The sequence below is a fragment of the Barbatula barbatula genome (assembly GCF_947034865.1).
Source record: "Barbatula barbatula genome assembly, chromosome: 4".
NCBI lineage: Eukaryota > Metazoa > Chordata > Actinopteri > Cypriniformes > Nemacheilidae > Barbatula > Barbatula barbatula.
In genome coordinates this window covers 4,749,587-4,768,224 of record NC_136768.1, presented here as the reverse complement: position 1 = coordinate 4,768,224, position 18,638 = coordinate 4,749,587, and the positions used below count along the sequence as shown (strand labels likewise).

The 18,638-nt window shown below is 38.5% G+C and overlaps 2 protein-coding genes across 3 annotated transcripts; one reads left to right on the top strand and one right to left on the bottom strand.

Moving 5' to 3' along the window:
* cracr2ab (calcium release activated channel regulator 2Ab) lies at positions 1–9,507 on the top strand. 2 transcript variants are annotated; one of them, XR_013786528.1, is made up of 19 exons: positions 1–140; positions 455–581; positions 1,316–1,590; positions 1,840–1,951; positions 2,159–2,330; positions 3,066–3,212; positions 3,595–3,685; positions 4,203–4,298; positions 4,395–4,582; positions 4,663–4,734; positions 4,818–4,863; positions 4,950–5,041; positions 5,126–5,603; positions 6,039–6,177; positions 7,092–7,173; positions 7,257–7,473; positions 7,581–7,657; positions 8,306–8,539; positions 8,617–9,507. XR_013786528.1 is itself a non-coding variant. In XM_079454602.1 (18 exons), the coding sequence occupies exons 3-18, from the start codon at positions 1,387–1,389 to the stop codon at positions 8,391–8,393; spliced, it is 2,301 nt and encodes a 766-aa protein (XP_079310728.1). In that variant the 5' UTR covers positions 103–140; positions 455–581; positions 1,316–1,386; the 3' UTR covers positions 8,394–9,202. The 2 variants fall into 2 exon arrangements, 1 of the variants encoding a protein (XP_079310728.1); XM_079454602.1 differs by having other exon boundaries at positions 103–140; positions 8,306–9,202.
* Positions 9,478–17,992, bottom strand: prmt8b (protein arginine methyltransferase 8b; the record flags this gene model as incomplete). The annotated part of the gene is made up of 10 exons (XM_079454603.1): positions 9,478–9,822; positions 9,989–10,110; positions 10,407–10,557; positions 11,938–12,053; positions 12,476–12,563; positions 12,971–13,113; positions 15,414–15,477; positions 16,096–16,251; positions 16,944–17,192; positions 17,924–17,992. The coding sequence occupies 10 exons, from the start codon at positions 17,990–17,992 to the stop codon at positions 9,739–9,741; spliced, it is 1,242 nt and encodes a 413-aa protein (XP_079310729.1). The 3' UTR covers positions 9,478–9,738.
* Positions 17,993–18,638: the final 646 nt, after the last annotated feature.

Sequence of the window (18,638 nt, the reverse complement as noted above, 5' to 3'; positions counted from 1 at the left end):
AGGGAGCCAACATCACCATCATGAAATTAGCTCTCGTGCTGAACATTCAAAGCTCCTCCCCCGCAATGACATGCAGTCTGCTTGTAAACTGTTACCTTACTTGAGAATAAACACTTATTTTATTGCTGGTGACGGGTCAGGTAAGTGCTGAAAAACTGTGTTTGTATTTTATTTTGGTTTGAGACTTTTATGAGTTCCTAACTCGCACTCTTAATGATGTGCTGCATGTGAATGTAAATTGCACTTAAATAACTTAAAATTGCATTAACAATGGACATTAACTACTATCCTTGAAATAATTGTTTCACATGCAACAGTAATGATGCAAAATGTCGCTCTACTTGTAACTGACTTGGTCAATCATGTAAAAGATCAGTTAACCAAAATAATGTGCACTTTGTTCATGGTTAAAAAAATGATCGAAACCCCTCAAGTTTAGCTTCTGATCAAACAGGAAATTTCACCACAAAAACCTCTTCCTGTCCCCTCTTGACATCGACTGGTGGGATGTGACAAGCAGGGTCTGGTTACTGATGATGTCAACACTGAAGACTAAGGCTTGGAAGACTTTCTGATTCTGAGTAAGTATGGTGCCACAGGATGGAAGTCTGTTAACCACATAGGTTGTTCAGAGAAGTCTAATAAAGCAGAACTGAACATGAGTAACTGCAGCAGGTTGTGAAAATGTTCAAATGTGAAATTTTCCCTTTGATCATAATTTATTATATACACTTTTTATATTTGAATAATCTATATTTTAGATTATACATTTTTACACAGAGATTAACTTTTTTCATAGATTTACAGAGACAGAAACACATGGTGTGAATATGCACAATTTCCATGCAGTATATATGCATATGATATGTATAGATTTAACACGTTTAAAGGAGTAGTTCACTTTCAAAACAAAAATGATGTCATCCTTTACATGCCCTCTTGTCATTTCAAACATGTATGATTTTCTTTCTTCTGCAGAACACAAAAGAAGATATTTAGAAAAAAAATTTCTTGACAGAACTGCACAGCCCCCCATTCACTTCTACTGTATGGACATAAAACCAATGCAAGCGAATGGGGGGCTGTGTCTTCTTTTGTGTTCTGCGGAAGAAAGAGAGTCATACAGGTTTGAAATGACAAGAGGGTGATTAAATGATGACAGAATTCTCATTTTGAAGGTGAACTACTCCTTTAACTGCTTATTGACTTATCATTCCCTGGACCCTTCCACGAATTGTTATCTTGTTTCCTCCAACAGGTGCCCAAAGCAGGACACCTGTTAATGACAGTAAATGATGCCCTTTACATTTTTCAGAAACATTCTTGCATTCCGGCCCATTCAGTAGTGGCCACAAAAAGCAGTACTGGGTGGACAAAGTCAATACAATGTCAGAGGCGGGAGCCAAAAGAAACAGCAGTGATAACACAAATGAAGATGGGAAGCAGCAGGATCTCCAACCACAGCCAAGACAAAGTTTGGATAGCAAAGAATCAAGCTGTGGAGACATAGCTATGCTGGACAGGACGGAAGAGTTCTTCCAGATTTGTGACAGCGAGGGAAAGGGCTTTATCACAAGCACCGATATGAGGGTAAAGTCAGCTCAAAAGTGTTGTTTTCTTTCTTTTATATATGGGCTGATTTCTGGAAGGCTTGAACATTGAATTAAACATGTACTGCCATCTCGACTCCCGTCGAGAAACATCTCTTACTGATGTTGCTTTCCGTCTTAACTGTAGATAAGATCTGTATATAGTAAAAAGTAAAATAAGTAAAATATTTAATCTTTCCCTACATTTGTCTTTGGTATTCAAATATATGCCCTCATGGTCTCCATTTAGAGGCTACACAAAGAATTGCCACTAACTGCTGAGGAGCTCGAGAATGTTTTTGACTCGCTAGACCTTGACAAAAATGGCTGTCTCACCATGGGAGAGTTCTCCTCTGGATTCAGTGAGTTTATTATCAAGTTTCTTCACCTTGCAGTTTATGCCTTGTTTTCACATGACATGGTAGAATTGTCTCACTAAAATATTTCAACATTTATACCAATGTATAAAGTTGAGGTTATATAATATGTTGGATTTGTTTTGTGGTGCATATTTACATCACATTTCTTCACAATGAAACAATTGTAAGTGTGTTCATTTTGTACCCAAGGTAAATTTCTACATGGACGGCGGATCTCGGTGACGGAGGATCTAATTCTCTCTCCTTCTCAGAATGTCTCTGGTGATCTTCATCAGAGCCGTTGGGATGAATTCGTATCAGGAAATGAAGACGAGGAAGAGAGGCATTTCAGCATGTTGATGGACAGCAATGTCTTTGAGGAGTCAGTATCAGTGTTTTGCTTGGTTTTACGCATATATGATTGACATTACATCATTACCAACTAGGACTGCATGATAAATTATCGGCCATATTGGTATCTGCCGATAAATGGTCATTTTCAATGTAATCGGTATCGGCCTATAATATAATTTAGGCGGATATATTATAGCCGATAAATAATTTCCTCTGGTTAAACTTTTCAGCGGCACCCTGCTCACAGTTCAATAACAGTACAGAACTATCCGTCTGTCATGACCATTCACTTACTGCTATTAGCAAAACATTGTTGATGTAGGTACAGTATGTAGATACAGTATTTATGAATGTGTCCATTATAGGAACAAAAGCATATTGTTTGAATCAGACTGCTGTCTGTATTGAGACCTGTTAGACTTGTGGCTGTTAAGAAAATGTTTCTGGGTTGCTCGGGAAGAGCATCTTTGATTTGTTTGTTGAATAAAAAATATACCAGAAAAGTTTGAAGGTTAAATAATCTTTAACAAGTGTAAAGTAGGCTTGGTATATTTGTTTTCTGCAGTTAATGTTTTCAAATACAAGCAGTTGTCCACTTTTTTCCTTTTGTTTCAGTCTTAGGAAATGTTACATTAATATCTAGATACTGTTTATCGGCAAATATATCTGTTATCGACTTCCAATGCTAAAGAAGCATCGGTGATGATTATCGGCCATCTCTATTATAAACGGTAACAGTTAAGCACTGTTGACTCTTTTTCAGCCCTAGTGAGGTCCGCAGTTTATGGAGTCAGCTCAGGAAAGATGAACCTCACCTCTTGTCCAACTTTGAGGAATTTCTGGCTCGTGTCACATATCAGATCAAAGAGGCACAACAAGAGAGGAAGGAGATTGAGGGCGTGCTTAAGAGGTGACATGTCGATTCTCTGTTAACATAAGACCGATGTTTAAAACATAGAGCTGATATTCTTTACGTCCTTCTCTGTTTATATTATTTGAGAGTAATGCCTGCTCCCACAGTTTAGACGGCTTATTGTAATTCTCTATAGAATGCTGCTCTATGCTTATTTGGTGACCACTAGGCTTTAACTAAAGGTGTTTTTTTGCCCCTAAAATATATTGTTATCAAATCTGGGTCAGAACAATTTATTTGGCAACAGTGTGATCAGAACTTTTAAAAGTAGTTTTTTCTATTGTTGAGACATCTCAAGACATCCGTCAAAAGTAAACAATATAATGCAAGGCTCCACAAATATTTGTCAATTATACCAATGCCTTGCTCTTTCCTGCAGGAATGCAGCCACACATGACAGTGAAATCTGTAGATTGTATGAGGAAATGGAACTGCAGATCAATAATGAGAAAGACAGAGCAATTCTGAAGGTAGGCTATATAACACTTGCATATTTTATCACTTTGTTCTCTTAGTTCCTATTTTGACAATCTTGTTGAAGCGTACAGTGGCATTTCCCTGTCCAGTTAGTTTTAACAATAATAACCGAATACTTCCTTTTTTGAAAGTGTTTTTATTATAAAAATAGTTACTCGCTTTCTTCTGTGGAACACAAAAGACAGAATGAGACTGACTGACCCGGTTGCCGTTCACTTTCATTGCATCTAATGTTCATACAATGAAAGTAAATGGTGACTGAGGCTGTCACGCTCCAACATTCTGCTTATCTCATTTTGTATTTCACAGAGGAAAGTAAGTCATGCAGGTTTGCAACACAAATGTTGAAAACGAGATGGTGCATCAAGGGGTTTATCCAACAAATAGTCTTTTGGATGAACTTTCCCTTTAAGGTTGTCTTTGTTGCAGTGGACACGTGTCTTAAATCTTTAATAATGAATTGAATTAATTTAAATCCAGTATTTATATATTCAACTTTCTCTCTTCTAGGATTCTGAAAGTCTGCACCTGCGCAGCCAGGACCTCCAACATCAGCTTCGCAGTAAAGAACAGGACCTGGATCAACTTTTTCAGAAACAAAGAAGGGTGAGTGCTCCATTGTTTAAGTTAATACATATTGGTGGTTGAGACAGAATATCAAACAGTTTTCATCAAACTGACATCGTTGTTTGAACTGATCAGTTGGAAGGACAATGCCATGAGCTTCACAGTGAGCACCAAGAGAGCCGGCTGGAGAACGTCAAACTAAAAATGACCAATGAGGAGCTGTCTCATGAGCTGGCGCACACCTGCCAGGAGCTGATGTTGGCGCAGGAGCAGCTGGGACTTCAGCAGGAGCATGCATCTCGACTACATCAGGAGAGAGAGATGTCAGTCTATGCATGTGCGTATTTTTGTGTCCGTCTGTTTGGCTTAGAAACAAACACACAAATATTTTTTAATTTTGCAGGGAGATGTACAGAGTTACAGAAGGACTGCAGAGAGAAAAACAAAGTTTGATGAAACAGTTAGATCTACTTAGGTGAGCCTTATATGGACAACCAGCTAATCTTATATTTTACAGTTCTTTATTGTTTTTACTGTTTTTATCATTCTTACCAACAGAGAAATGAATAAGCATTTAAGAGATGAGCGAGACATTAACTTTCTGGTAAGTTTATCAATGCTATGCTATTTTAATTTAGTTTTGTACATTTTTTTGCATTTATACATTATTTTTTTTGTGCTCCATGACAGAAACGCAGCAATTCGATTAAGAAATCGTCACAAAAACAAAGGCCGAGCACAACGTCAACAAAATACACTGAGAGACAATCATCAGTCAGAAAGTGAGAGAGGTTTGCATGCTTATCATGAATATTAGTGGTGTAATAAGACAGAAACAGATATTAACTCCCTTCTGCCACTTTCAGAGAAGTTGACACAGAGGAAGTTACTCATAGCTCTAACAGGAAGTCTGTAGCACACGGATGCTACACCCCCTTCACCACAGGGGATGATGGGAAGGTCGAGGTGGACAGGCGACCAGACAAGGTACCTGGGGACACAGAAGGTGAAAATGTTGGGGTGGATGTGGAAGATGCGCCCCCAGATGGTTGGCCTCTCCGAAGGGTCATATCCATCGAAGAGGACCACCTGCCTCACCTTCTGCAAGGAGACACCAACCTTCTGCACCATCAGTTGAGTGAGGAAGATGAGGAGCGGGGTGGAGATGAGGACGGTCAGGCCGATCTACAGAGGAGCCCCATGTACACCTCCAGTGCATCTCTGGCTTCTGCTGATTCTCCACCAACAGTGAGGGTGAAGAAGCCTTCCAAGAAGAAATGGATCAGAGGGAACATGCCCTCTTCTGCACGGGGTGAACCTGTTGGTAAAGAAACCCTCCGGCAGGTGTGTGACTGCTTAAATGGTATATAAACTACATATACACTTACCATGGAATAGAAGATTCAACATATGCTTAAAATGTTTACAATGTAAAACTACATTTACAATCATTTATTGAAACTAGTTGTCTTTCCAAAATCTTTATGGTTGCAAGGCTAGGAGCTTATAAAAATGTGGGCGGTCATATATTTATATCATTAACATTATTTAGGCCCTCATTTTATATTCAAATAGGCTATCTAATCATAACAACGATGATTGACTTTAATCTTAAAGGTACAGGAGCAAATCATTTATATAAGTAAAATACAACATAAAACTTTTAAAATCTTAAATTATATGTTATATAGTAAATTGTATCATTGCCCGTGCTTACAATTGTCAACACATCTTGGCTTTCATTTTTATTTGAACGTGTCACTTTATTTGTGGCTGCAGTCTCCTGCAGAAGGCGCAGCTGCGGCCCCTCAACGTCTCTTTAAGGTGATTCTGGTGGGAAATTCTAACGTGGGCAAAACAGCTCTCCTGCGACGCTTCTGTGACGGACACTTCCACTCAGCAACCTCAGCCACTGTGGGTGAGTCACGTAACCACAACTTCTTTTAACTTTAGTGTCAAAATGAATACAAAATCCACTTTATACATATAGGGGCGATTTCCCGGACAGGGTTTAAGACTAGTCCCAGACTAACTTAACTGTTATGGGTTCTTGATCGAAAACAACTTACACTGACATATATTAAAATATATCAGTGCGATTGTTATGTCTCGAGATGCACAGCAGTCTTGTGTTTTGTGAGGTATTTCTTTAAAAAGACTAAAAAAATGTAACTAAGGCCTAGTCCTGGTGTAAACTAATCTCTGTCTGGGAAAGCACCCCAACATGATTCAATCTCTTGAGGTCTTGAGTGATCTTTATAATTTGGATGCTCTTTGGAAGTGATTAAATCACAACATTAATCGCAACACGAGCATCGAGCTTTTCAAGTATTGTAGTACTACATTGTAATTTGTATTTTAGTATATGTATTGGAGTTCTGTGCTTATGGACTAGAACAAACCATATCATCTAATATGTGTTGCCTTTTTTACTGCTGCTGAATTACCGCTGCCTGTCTTTTGTTCTAACATGCATTCCTACCACAAAGTTCTCAACCTCTGACTTCCTGGATGGAATATGTGCACGTGTTCTAAGAGGCTTTTCAGTGTGTTGTGTTTAAATTTGTGTGTTAACTAAAGCCCAGTATGCTAAAGGCTTAAGCCGCCATCACATGAAAGGGATGTAGAGGTCAGACTCCCTGCATTTGAGCACTGGTGCACATTGCACTGCAGATTATGTCAAACACCATCAATTCACTTGCACAGTTTGTATTTTACATACAAGAGATTACTCACTAGCACCCCCTGTGTTCATTCATGTTTCCCTTGACAACATCCATTAAAGAGGATAAATTAGGAAATGATCAATTTCAACTCTGTTCTGTTGTGCAGGCATTGACTACAGCGTACGGACATTGAATTTAGGAGACAGTTACGTGGCTCTGCAGTTATGGGACACTGCAGGCCAAGAAAGGTGAATCTCACACATAACACGCATTTAAAAAATTGTATAACATGTTTAATTAAAACAAATATTTGACATCACGCATCCTGCAGGTACCGCAGCATTACCAAGCAGTTTTTCCGCAAGGCAGACGGTGTGGTGATCATTTATGACATCACAGCGGGAGATAGTTTCAGGTCAGTGCGGTCCTGGTTGGCCAGTATACAAGAGGCGGTGTGCGACCCTATTCCCATCATGCTCCTCGGCAACAAATCGGACAAGGATGATGAGAGGGAGGTGCAGATGAAGGAGGCAGAGATGCTAGCTCAGGTGTGGACGCCTTCTGTGGCCATTAAAATGCTTTCGTAGGTTTACATTATCTTGCACAGATAAATAAATGTTATTAATGTTAAATAATCTCTTTCTCTCTCTCTTAGGGAACACATCTGATGTTCAGCGAATGCAGTGCCTATACTGGAGATAATGTGGTTGAGGCCCTGACACATCTGGCCGAGTAAGCTTTGAACAAACACGAACACAAGCTGTTACTGAATGTTGTTACATTATGTTTTGCCGTCATCTCTGTAATGCTTCACTCACTGCTGCAAACCACATTCTGTATAAAGAGAGCGCAAAAAAGTGAGACAGCTGACTAGCTGCAAAGATTCTCAGGATGCAAAGCTGAAATGTATGTGGTTTCTTATGTTCAAAGTGTGATATGCATTTTATTATCTGTGTGTTTGGTCTTGTAAATCTTATTAGGCCTATTTATAGTCAAACGCTTTCAGAAGGCCTTTGAAAAAATTACTTCTTGCACATTTAGCCTGCCAAAATCTGAGAGATAAAATCTCACCACACACACAAACAGGGGCAGCAGAAGTGTTTTGGGCCCTCAAGTCAAACAGATGATGTTGAACCGAGTTTCATCTGCGACAACAGTTAAACAACAAAACAGTCCTTTACTTTGTTATATAATGCAAAGATATTGGCCAAGATTGTATGTGTATATTTTGTGTATTGACATTTGTCATCCGAGCGTAGATGTTTTTACATGCTTCTTGTTGAAAACAGCATTTTTAATAACAGCAACCGAATATTTGACTTGCTTAATATTGCATTTGTGTATATTATTTTGATTGGATGCATTCTTATATGTTTGTAGAGTCTTGAGGGAACAGGAGGACAAGGTTTGCGTCAACACCGTCAGACTTGTGGATCAGCCAGTAAAGAAAAAAACATGCTGCAAGTGACCAAACATACACTCACACACCTCTGGATACCTGCTGCTCGTGAACTGGTGGAAACACCATAAACATCTCATCACATCTCTAAATTTTGTAAATAACTCACTGTCAGTTTAAGAGGCCGAGAGAGGAAATTCACCTGTGCAACAAAGGTTAAAAGGTCTATTTTTCAAAAAGCACTATTTATCTGTCTTGCCATTCATGTATAAATGTAAAACAAGTATTGTAGAGTATCAGGACATATTGCCAAACCTCGATAATAATAATATTCTTTGTACCGGATCCCAATTGCTTTGTATGTTAAATGGGGAACATGTGTTCAATGAAGCTTTATATTTCAGTGACTATAAAAACAGAGAAACGGGGTTCATTTGTTTACTACCACAACTAGATGAGTGATAAAATCAAATAACACAAATAACACATTTTTCTGTTTATTTAGCATTCCCATAGCCTCATACAACTCTTCTAAAATATTGCTCTGCTGAAACGACTTATTTCAATCAGTAAATATTTGCAGAGTCAGTTCAATTGATAACTCTCTCAATGATATTGTTGTGGCGAGAACATTGGCTGAATTGGTGGTAAACATCAAGCCTGTTTCATTATCTTCAACTGAACTGCTCTGCAACTTCAAGTGCAACTATTTTGCTGCTTCGAGCTGGTTGTTTGTGACGATCACCTCATCATTTAACAGGAAAACTTTACCAATGATGCATCAAGCTAAATTCTCAATATTACTTAAAATGTTATCTTTACATCCTGCTATCGATAAGAATGATTTAAAATGGTTTAGCTGCTCTCTGTGAATCTTTAATAAAAAATAAAATAAACTGAACAATAAATTAAGTAAAGAATAGAAGACATTCCAGTGGTCACATTATTTACCAACACTAAAGCAATAAAGATATCAAATGTACTTAAATAGGCAAAACATCAAAACAACAAACAGCCGTCTACTGTAGATCTAACAGTGTATCATGCTCTTTTTTTTAACATCTCTTTTATTCTATGAGGCAGTGTTGTATTATATTTTTTCTTCATATACTGTACTGTTCAACAGTGGTGCGTTTCTATCTTATAATACTACAATAAACAAACCAGAACATTCTCAAACTCATTATCAGTTACATTCAAAGTGATTTTTTTCAGTCTATCCTGTGTGTCCTGTTCAAAGCGTGACAGAGTGATGGCGCTATTGCTTTAAGTGCTGGACCGGCACTGATGACATCATCGAAGGGCCCCGCGGTTCATTCTCTTGTATCCAGACAGAGGCAGTGAGGTAACGCAGTCTGTCTCTCTGCTGAATCTGTGGGAAACCGTTCCCCGACACAGGATCACAGCTCGGCCTTTACCGCATTTTGTAGTCGTGAGAGATGGCCGCGTCGCATAGCTGCCCTTTAAAATCTAGCTCGAAGGTGAAATCCAAGTCACGCTGAAAGAAATGGAGTTTGTTAGCACTTCATTTTTAGTTTGCTGTGCCTCCTACGGTATGTATTTGTATACCAGTTCTAACAAATTTTCTTGGCAGTACTGATGTTTTTCACATTCCACCCCCCCAACACACACACACACACACACAAACGCTTTTACGGTCTCACCTCATTCTTTTTGTTGGGCTTTACAGTGATGCTGCCCAGGATTTCCTCACCTCTCCTCACAGTTAAGTAATCCTCCAGATAAAATACTGTCTGTTTCCAGTGAGTGCTGGGAGCATCAGGAGCTTAAAGAGAATTTGTACATTCATTATTTAGTGAATAATCAGCAAAGTTAGCACAGTTTACACTACAATCTAAACACATTTTTCGTTTAAACATTAAACCATTTGGTCTAGTTTAAAAAGTATCATGGATATTGTTCTTTAAATACTGAAATATAGTTTTTGTTTTACTTTTTTCTTCACAAAAATAAGCCTACAGGTCAACGTTTTTTTATATATTAAGAGATAAGTCAAATTGTTGACTAGTAGTGTATATGTAGCGGTAAGACATGTATGGTTTTAAATAAGTGAGATTGAACCTGTTGAAAAGCCTGTTTTCTTGTGACACTTTGTGAACTCGATGTTGAAGTATGTGACGAGAGCGTGAACATAGTCGTTCCTCTGAATCTGTAGGCAGAAGGCTGAGGTGAAGGTCAGATCTTCAGGCTTCACGGTGTAGATATCCACTTCCTAAAAATTCACAGAAGTACACATGCTTCACTTCTTGGCATATTGTTATATATATTTTACAGTGTTTTTGGTGTGAAATTGATCCATTATTTCATGGTAAGAGACAGTCCTGATACGACTGAGAGAAACGCTTGGCTTCATTTACCCCGATAGCAATGTGGTCTACGTCATATAGCCTTAAACCACAAGTCACAGATCCGGTTTCAAAGACTGTATTGTTCGATTTGGCTGTATAGATGCCTGTGTTTGCTGAATCATATTGTTGGTCACAGATATTGGACTTGGTGAACAAAGATCGTATTATTCTGTGGGCCAACTACAGATCTGTGCCAGCTTTGATTCTTTCATTCATTCAGTTCCAGGTTTCATTTAGTAAAGCAAACAAAGAGGTTAAAAATCATTTTTCGCTTCAAAGGTTTATAACCATCAGGTGATTGTCAGAAGCACATTGAAAGTGTAGCTCTTTCTCTCAGTTCTTTTGTCTCCATAGCTTTAGTTGCCAGTGGCTGTTCTGCTCTTTTTCTATCTTTCTTTCTCTACTCTGCTTTGTCACCTTTTCAAAAATGTCTTTACTGATACACAGATTAAAAACTGTACCTCCCTTTATGTAGTTACAATAGTAAAGCATGGTGCAAAATAATTTTAGGATGCCAGCCCCCACTGCACTTTAAACAATTTTATAACCGTAATTGGAGAATAAATTATTTCGTTTTTAAGAGATTAAAAAAAGAATTGAGTCAAGAAAATATAATGGAGATGTTATAAAATAATATAAACTTAAATAATGTTGTGGTCAGATCATTTGTAATTTTCTTTTTTACAGTAATAGACTCTGTAGTCCAATATAAACTAAGATAAAAATATAGGGTAAGACTTTGCTTAAAGCCTTTCATTTTAATGCATTATTAAGAGTTATTAAATGATGCATAATAATAGTTCATAACGCATGTTGTAATACATTTAATGTTGTTGTAAAGAATTATAACCAAAATGCGAAGTGTAATAATGTACAAACTGTAGTTACAATTATTCATGAGACATTATATAAGATGCATTACAAGGCATAATAAATACATTAAAACTACTTTTATGATACATTATACATACTGTATATGCTTCAAGTAAAGTGTTACCAAATATTGTTTTAAATTGCATACATAATAATTATATGATTATATCCCTTGAGGACACAAATATTTTCATTTGTAATAAAATGACCAGTGTTCCACATGTGTTAAGAGGGAACACATACCACGTTGCTATCGAGCGGCTCTTTACTGAGAATCGGTTATGTAACGCCTACGCTACATGTGTTCCAAATCAGCTTATCGCATAGTCAGTTTGTGTGATTCAGATCTGATCTGGTACATGCGTGTGTACCTTAATAAGGCAGGAGTTGGTCACGACTTGTTTGGGATCCACTACATCCACCAGTGGTTCCATCATCGCCACGTTCCGAATGGACGTCATATCAAAACCGTACACGTTCTCCCACCCTGCATTAGAAATAGCAGAATGGATATGTCCTTTTATAGACATTATAAAACTTGGATGTGCCCAAAAAGTGAATTTTTCACAAACTGCGTCTGCTTGTCTCCATTTGGCCCTAAAATAGATGCTTGCCTACTTTGTGTCTGGCAGCATTTGATTATATCCCCTCACGTGAATGTTAGACTGAGGCGAAGCTCATGCTTTCATCCTAAACAAGGAGAGAGAGAGAGGGATGGGGAGAACGTAACGGAGAGCCCTTGCTGGGGGGAGTAATAAAACCTGATAGGAATTTCTATTCTTCAAGCCAAATGTGAAAGTGAGGAGGTCCAACAGATGGCAGCCAAGACAGAGACAGATGATAAATGTTCATTCAATACAACACCTGTAGTGATCTCATGGCAGTAAGTGTGCACACTTGCATACTTACAGTGGATTTTGAAGTCTTTGTATTGCCGATCCTCAATGGCGACGACATATAATGTTGCTCTGTCTGGAAACATATAGCCTCCAGGTTTCTGAAACAAGAGTCATAAGAGCTTATTCAAAATCAATATTTCAGTGTAAAATTTGATATGCAAACATAAAAATCGCATGTAGAAGAATTCTTATATAAGAGTAATTGATATTACATTTATATAATGATATAATATTCACATTTATATCACATGTTTTGTTTTTGTATCCATCCCTTCATTTTCTCATTTGCATCCTGTTCAGCCCACCATAAAAATAACCCTAAGCCGAAACAATGGGCTGGCATCAACACATCTAAATTTGCATTCAGCAGACTATCTCAGCAGCCCAAGGCCTAGCCACCCATTCCCATTAGAACTGATCATTTTCAGCATGGACACATGCTTCACATTTAAATTAGTCAGACAGGCATGAACCTTGAGACTGTGTTTATCAAACACTAACTGACCAGCCATTTGTCCCTGGCGTAGATGACTGTGTTCAGCATAGACTCATAGAAGAGACAGTAGCCCATCCATTCTGAAATGATGATGTCCACCTTATCCACTGGCAGTTCGGTCTCCTCCACCTTCCCTTTAATGATTGTAATAACTACAAGATGAAGGAGATTGAGGCTTATTCAATAATCACGCCCAGGTCACATTTCACCCCAAAAAACACAAGAATATCTACCGTAATCCAAAAAAGCATCAGTCTCATTACTGTAATGTGAAAAAAACAACTGATGGCATATTCATTGAATTTCAAGTTATTCATTACTATAAATTTCTTTCATATTAAATAATTTAACATATTAACATATTTTTAATAATGGAATCACGTGATATATTGTGAGCTTGACTTTAAAAGTAACAATATTCTTAGCAAAGAATCACAATTTAAACCCACGCTGATTGATTATTGATGATATTTTCCTATGAAGGTAGAATAGTAGCAAAACTCGAGAGCACGTAGATGTGAATTTGAGACCTTGTACAATAAATATTTGCACTTGTATGCTACAATTTACACTCACAGCTTCGATGTGAAAACCTGTAAATTAAAAATCTGAAGTTGAACGCTGAGATGTGCACTCGCAGACAATAGTCACAAACCTGTATTCTGAATTTGAAGCTGCAGACAAGTATTCACAAATGTGTAAAATGACAGACACAAACTTGAAATACATATTTGCATTTCTTCTTACATTCACATTCGCAGTACAACCTCAAATAGGCACTTGCAACTTCTCAAGTCTGTCACTGCAAGTTCAAATTTCGCGCTTCGACTTTTGCTTCTCTTATGGCGATATATCAGTTGCAAAACTGATTTGTGCACTTGCAACTCAGTAGCATCGAGGGGCGGGATAGGGTGGCTGCAATGGAGTTGTTTTATTGGTTGGCACCTAGCCAATGAAATCGGGCTTCTTTTCTACGCGATGACGTCATGACACCCGCAGCCGCGACACTTTGTTTGTCATCATCGCAATGGCGGGATATAACAATCCGAGGGTAAGTTTTTCTTTTTATACAATATTTGTTATTCAAATTATTACATACATCACATATAACATACCGTGTAAATACAGTTGACATTGTGTGAGATGTCTTTGTTATGACAACTTGACATAAACCAATACATTATAACCTGTCAGTGTATATGTTATAACAACTTGACATTACTAAGACAACATAAATTGTAAATTGTCATGTGGTTGGTTTTGACATTGGCTGTCATGAGGCAATTATAACTGTGACATGAATATTTTTCTTGACCTCAACTACAGTGGTACAAATTTAATTTGTCATTAAAATGTTATAATGGCCTTACGACAGCCAATGTCAAAACCAACCAGCTGACAGTTTAATGTAATGTTAACCCATAAAGCTAAGTGGTTTCTTAAGTTTGATACTTAATCTGCTATGTCATGTTTATGACATATTTGTGACAGGTTATGTTGTCTTAGTAATGTCAAGCTGTTATGACAAAGACACTGACAGGTTATAATGTATTGGTTTATGTCAAGTTGTCATAACAAAGACATCTCACACAATGTCAACTGTATTTACACGGTATGTTATATGTGATGTATGTAATAATTTGAATAACAAATATTGTATAAAAAGAAAAACTTACTGTAATAAAGTTCCATAGAAGTGAAGGAAGGAGGCGGGAACCGGCGAAAATTCAAACAATAAAACTTTAATTAAATAAACAATAAACACGGAAGTAACCGGCAGCCACCTCACGGTAGACTGCTGGCCATAAACCATACACATAAACTAAACACATGTTCGGGCCCGGTCCTATCTCGTCATCAGTCCTGCCGATCGTCCTTTTAAGCTCCCAATCTCCTCCGTGATAAGACGCGAGACCGGTGCGCGCACAGCTGCTTGCACTTATCACTCACCGGCCCCGCGTCACGGCTCTCGTCCCGCCTTCCTCACCACACTAACCCTCGGATCGTTATATCCCGCCATCGCGATGACAAGCAAAGTGTTGCGAATGCGAGGCTGCGGGTGTTGTGACGTCATCGCGTAGAAAAGAAGCACGATTTCATTGGCTAGGTGCCAACCAATAAAACGACTCTATTGCAGCCACCCACCCCCGCCTCTCCCGCCCCTCGCTGCTACTGAGTTGCAAGTGCACAAATCAGTTTTGCAACTGATATATGGCCATAAGAGTAGCAAAAGTCGAAGCGCGAAATGTGTGTGTTTATGCGTGTGCGGGTGTGTGTGTGTAAAGTGACTCCTCTCTCCCACTTCTCACTCGGAGTGTTAATGAGGATTGCTGTGGACTCCTAAACAACTTCTGCCATCACAGCATACACTAGAGGAAGTGACTATATTTCCTGTGTCAATCTCAAATTGCCAACAGGAAAAACGTATAACACTTTTCGCTAATTGTCTTACCGTTGTCTAAGTGATTTGATTTGATGATTTTCTCAGAATACTCTGATATACTGGAGCATTCAATCTGCAAAATAAAGCAATACTTAGTTTGACGTTGAAAAAACATCTTGCAAACCTTCTCAATCGATATAGACATAAAGCATCGTTTTTTTATTTAATTGGTTTGAATAGGGAATCATAGAGCATTGTTTCAGCTTATGTATTATGGGTGTATTTGTCCCATTTTAAGCGTTATTTCTTGCCAAGTTCAGTGCAGTTTAGTGAGCTAGACTTGAAGTTCTCACTGAGGTGTAGCCAGAGATGCGAATGGGGTTGGGCATGAAAAAAATCTTTAACTACGCTAAAAATGCCTATGTAAGGCATGAGAAAATATAAAAATCAGTTACATAATAAAGATAAAAGCTATTTACTTCACACAAAATGTTCTTTTTGTGTCTTAGTAAAAACGAAATGAAAGGACTGGACACAGTGGGTGGATCAATGGAGTGTTATCTAGCTACAGACCAGAGAAGCAATAACCATTCTGATATTATAAGCATATCTCTCTCATAATTCATATAAGCAGTTTGTGTGTGTTCACAGAACATTGTAACTATACACTTCTGTAAATGATAGTCTTGTTATCCATAAGCTGTTGTATACAACAATTAACATGCTTGTACTGAGTAATTTCCTTCCTCACCCCATACACGTGTTTGGCACCGGCCTTGGCGGCGAACATGGAGAGGATTCCCGTTCCGCTGCCCACGTCTAAAACAATCTTGTCCTTAAAGATGTGTTTATTGTGATACATAGAGTTTCTGTAGGTTAGTGTCCTGACCTCATCCTTTAGCATCTCCTGTTGGTGAGAACAAAATAAATCATGAAACATTATTGAATTGAAAGTCTTTTGACCATAATTGAAACCACAAATTATTTGACTGTATACATCACGCTGGGCGATGTGAGATCCCTTTAGAATTTGAGTTCTAGGCGTACTATTCATTTTTTCCATCATTTTCTCCCATATCCAGACCTGTTTTATCGGACTCCACTATGGAGGACAATAAATAGGACACAAAGCACAATGTCTCCAAGATTCTTTTTATAGAGACAGCTCTCCATTTAGCCTGCTGGGATTAACTGATACACATCTTTCCAACCGCCCCTCGCTCTAATTCTCTTTTCCTTGCTCTCTTTCTTCGACTTAATCTTGTCCCTCTTTCTCTGTTATCAAGAAATTTTCTATTATCTGAAGACAGATCCAATTTGACCCTCTTGCTCCAAGTGGGCCTGAATACAAGGGTGCTACTCTCTGTTTGGAAAGGTAAGAAAATATATAGTATGAATGGTTTTGGTGACACATTTAATATGTTACATGACTGCCCACAATGTATAATAAAAGAACAGGGATTTGATCAGAACTCTTTTTTTTATTACAATTCATTTTTGTCTCTAAAATATTAGCATGCTTTTTCAATGCCCAAGTAATTTAGGAGAAGCTTTTACTGTGATTCTCACCATTGTGCTTTAAAGTGGACATTTTATTACCTCATGAATTCCAAAGTGGGCATATGAGTCAAAGTAGTAGTCCCGGGATGTCATCTCTTCTGGGTTGAGCAGCTTGGCCATTTTGCCTCGGCCCGGACAAGCAGATAGTGAAGAGACATGTGGCGTGTGTAGGGGGTGAGGAACATGATGAACGGAGGTCACCGGCTTTGGTAGTGGAGATGGTTGAAGGGATTGAGACAAGGGCACGGTGGAAATGCGTTGTTTTTGCTGCTTCTGCTGCCGGTGCTGCTAAAGAGAGTTATCAAATAAATCTACAAGGGCACAAGGTCAAATTTATTTATATGGAACCTTATTACAACACTAGTGCTGGACCTAAAACATAATTCGAAAATACCCAGTTGTACAACTACTGTACAGGTTCGATCCAAAATATAAGATTTTATTGCATAGCCATATTATTTATTAATTAAACCGAGGCAACCTATAGATTCAAATCAGGTGTGCAACGGTGAATATGCTAACGAGTAGTGGGACGCAATGTACTGCAGCACCACGGACAGCGACCTGGCGGCTATTCATAAACTATAAGAAGACAAACTGGAGGTTATTCAGTAAGCAAATGTCCAGCTTTGTATTCTCCAGAAGCAATTTTGCAAGACTTTGTCAAATTACAATGTTATTTTTAGGTTTATATTCATCGAATGTCTTCATATGATTTTGTTAAACCAATGCACCTCAAGCATTTCAAATATCTTATACCGCACATATATGTCGATAGTGAGGGATCTGTTCGTTCAGGACCTTATTGGAGGAATTGCTTATGTTCTGCCCTTCCCGTGTCTTGCCATCCTTTAGCCTACATAGCTATACACTACATCGGACACAGATTCTCTGACCTCCACCAGAACAACAAATACAAATTGTATTAAATGCATGCATGACTATGCGATGTTTGTGTTTTAATGCCGTTTGATGCGTATGGATTTTATTATGTGTTACTTATGAAATCTTTGACTTACTTCCGAGCTGTCCGCCTCCGCCATCTTTCTCCGCAGCAGCAGGCACCGCGATGAGTGCCTCAGTCCCATACGAGCCAACGGGATTCGGATGATCTCGATAAGCGCAAAACCGAGTCAGTGCTCTCACTTAAAGCAAGCCCTGCAGAAGTTTTGGGATGTTTTGCACAAAGCAATATTCGATTTTCACCTTAAAGTCGATGCATTTGTTAATTAAAAATGCTTCGCGTAATAAACAATAATTGCTAAATAAAAAAATTAAGAATTGTCATAAGGACTTCTTAAAAATCGATGTTCCTGCTTCAAAATGCGAGTCTTAGAGAAAGATAAATTCTGTTTCTACTTCGTGCAAAAGTTCTTGGAGAGATCGCTCCACTTGGAGACCAGTTGAGCCCCGACGCGCCCGCATTCACATCACCTGCCGCTGCACACCTCGGCGTTACTGAGACCGATAAGAACGCAGCTTTAATTTCCCGCTTCTCTTCGGCTGTCCTGCTTAAACACGTTTAACACAAGAATCCATTATTCTTAGTCCTTACATGTCATAGACATGCACTGTCCACCTGCGCCTGTGCTCCGTTGCGGTCAGTCAAGGTGCGTCTTGGATTACGCGTAAAGTTGAACTTCTCCTAGAGTTAAAAAAGACTGAGAGTGTGGAACCAGAGCGCATCGAGTGCAGAACTGCATCATATCAATACAGAGAGACCGAGTATGCTAA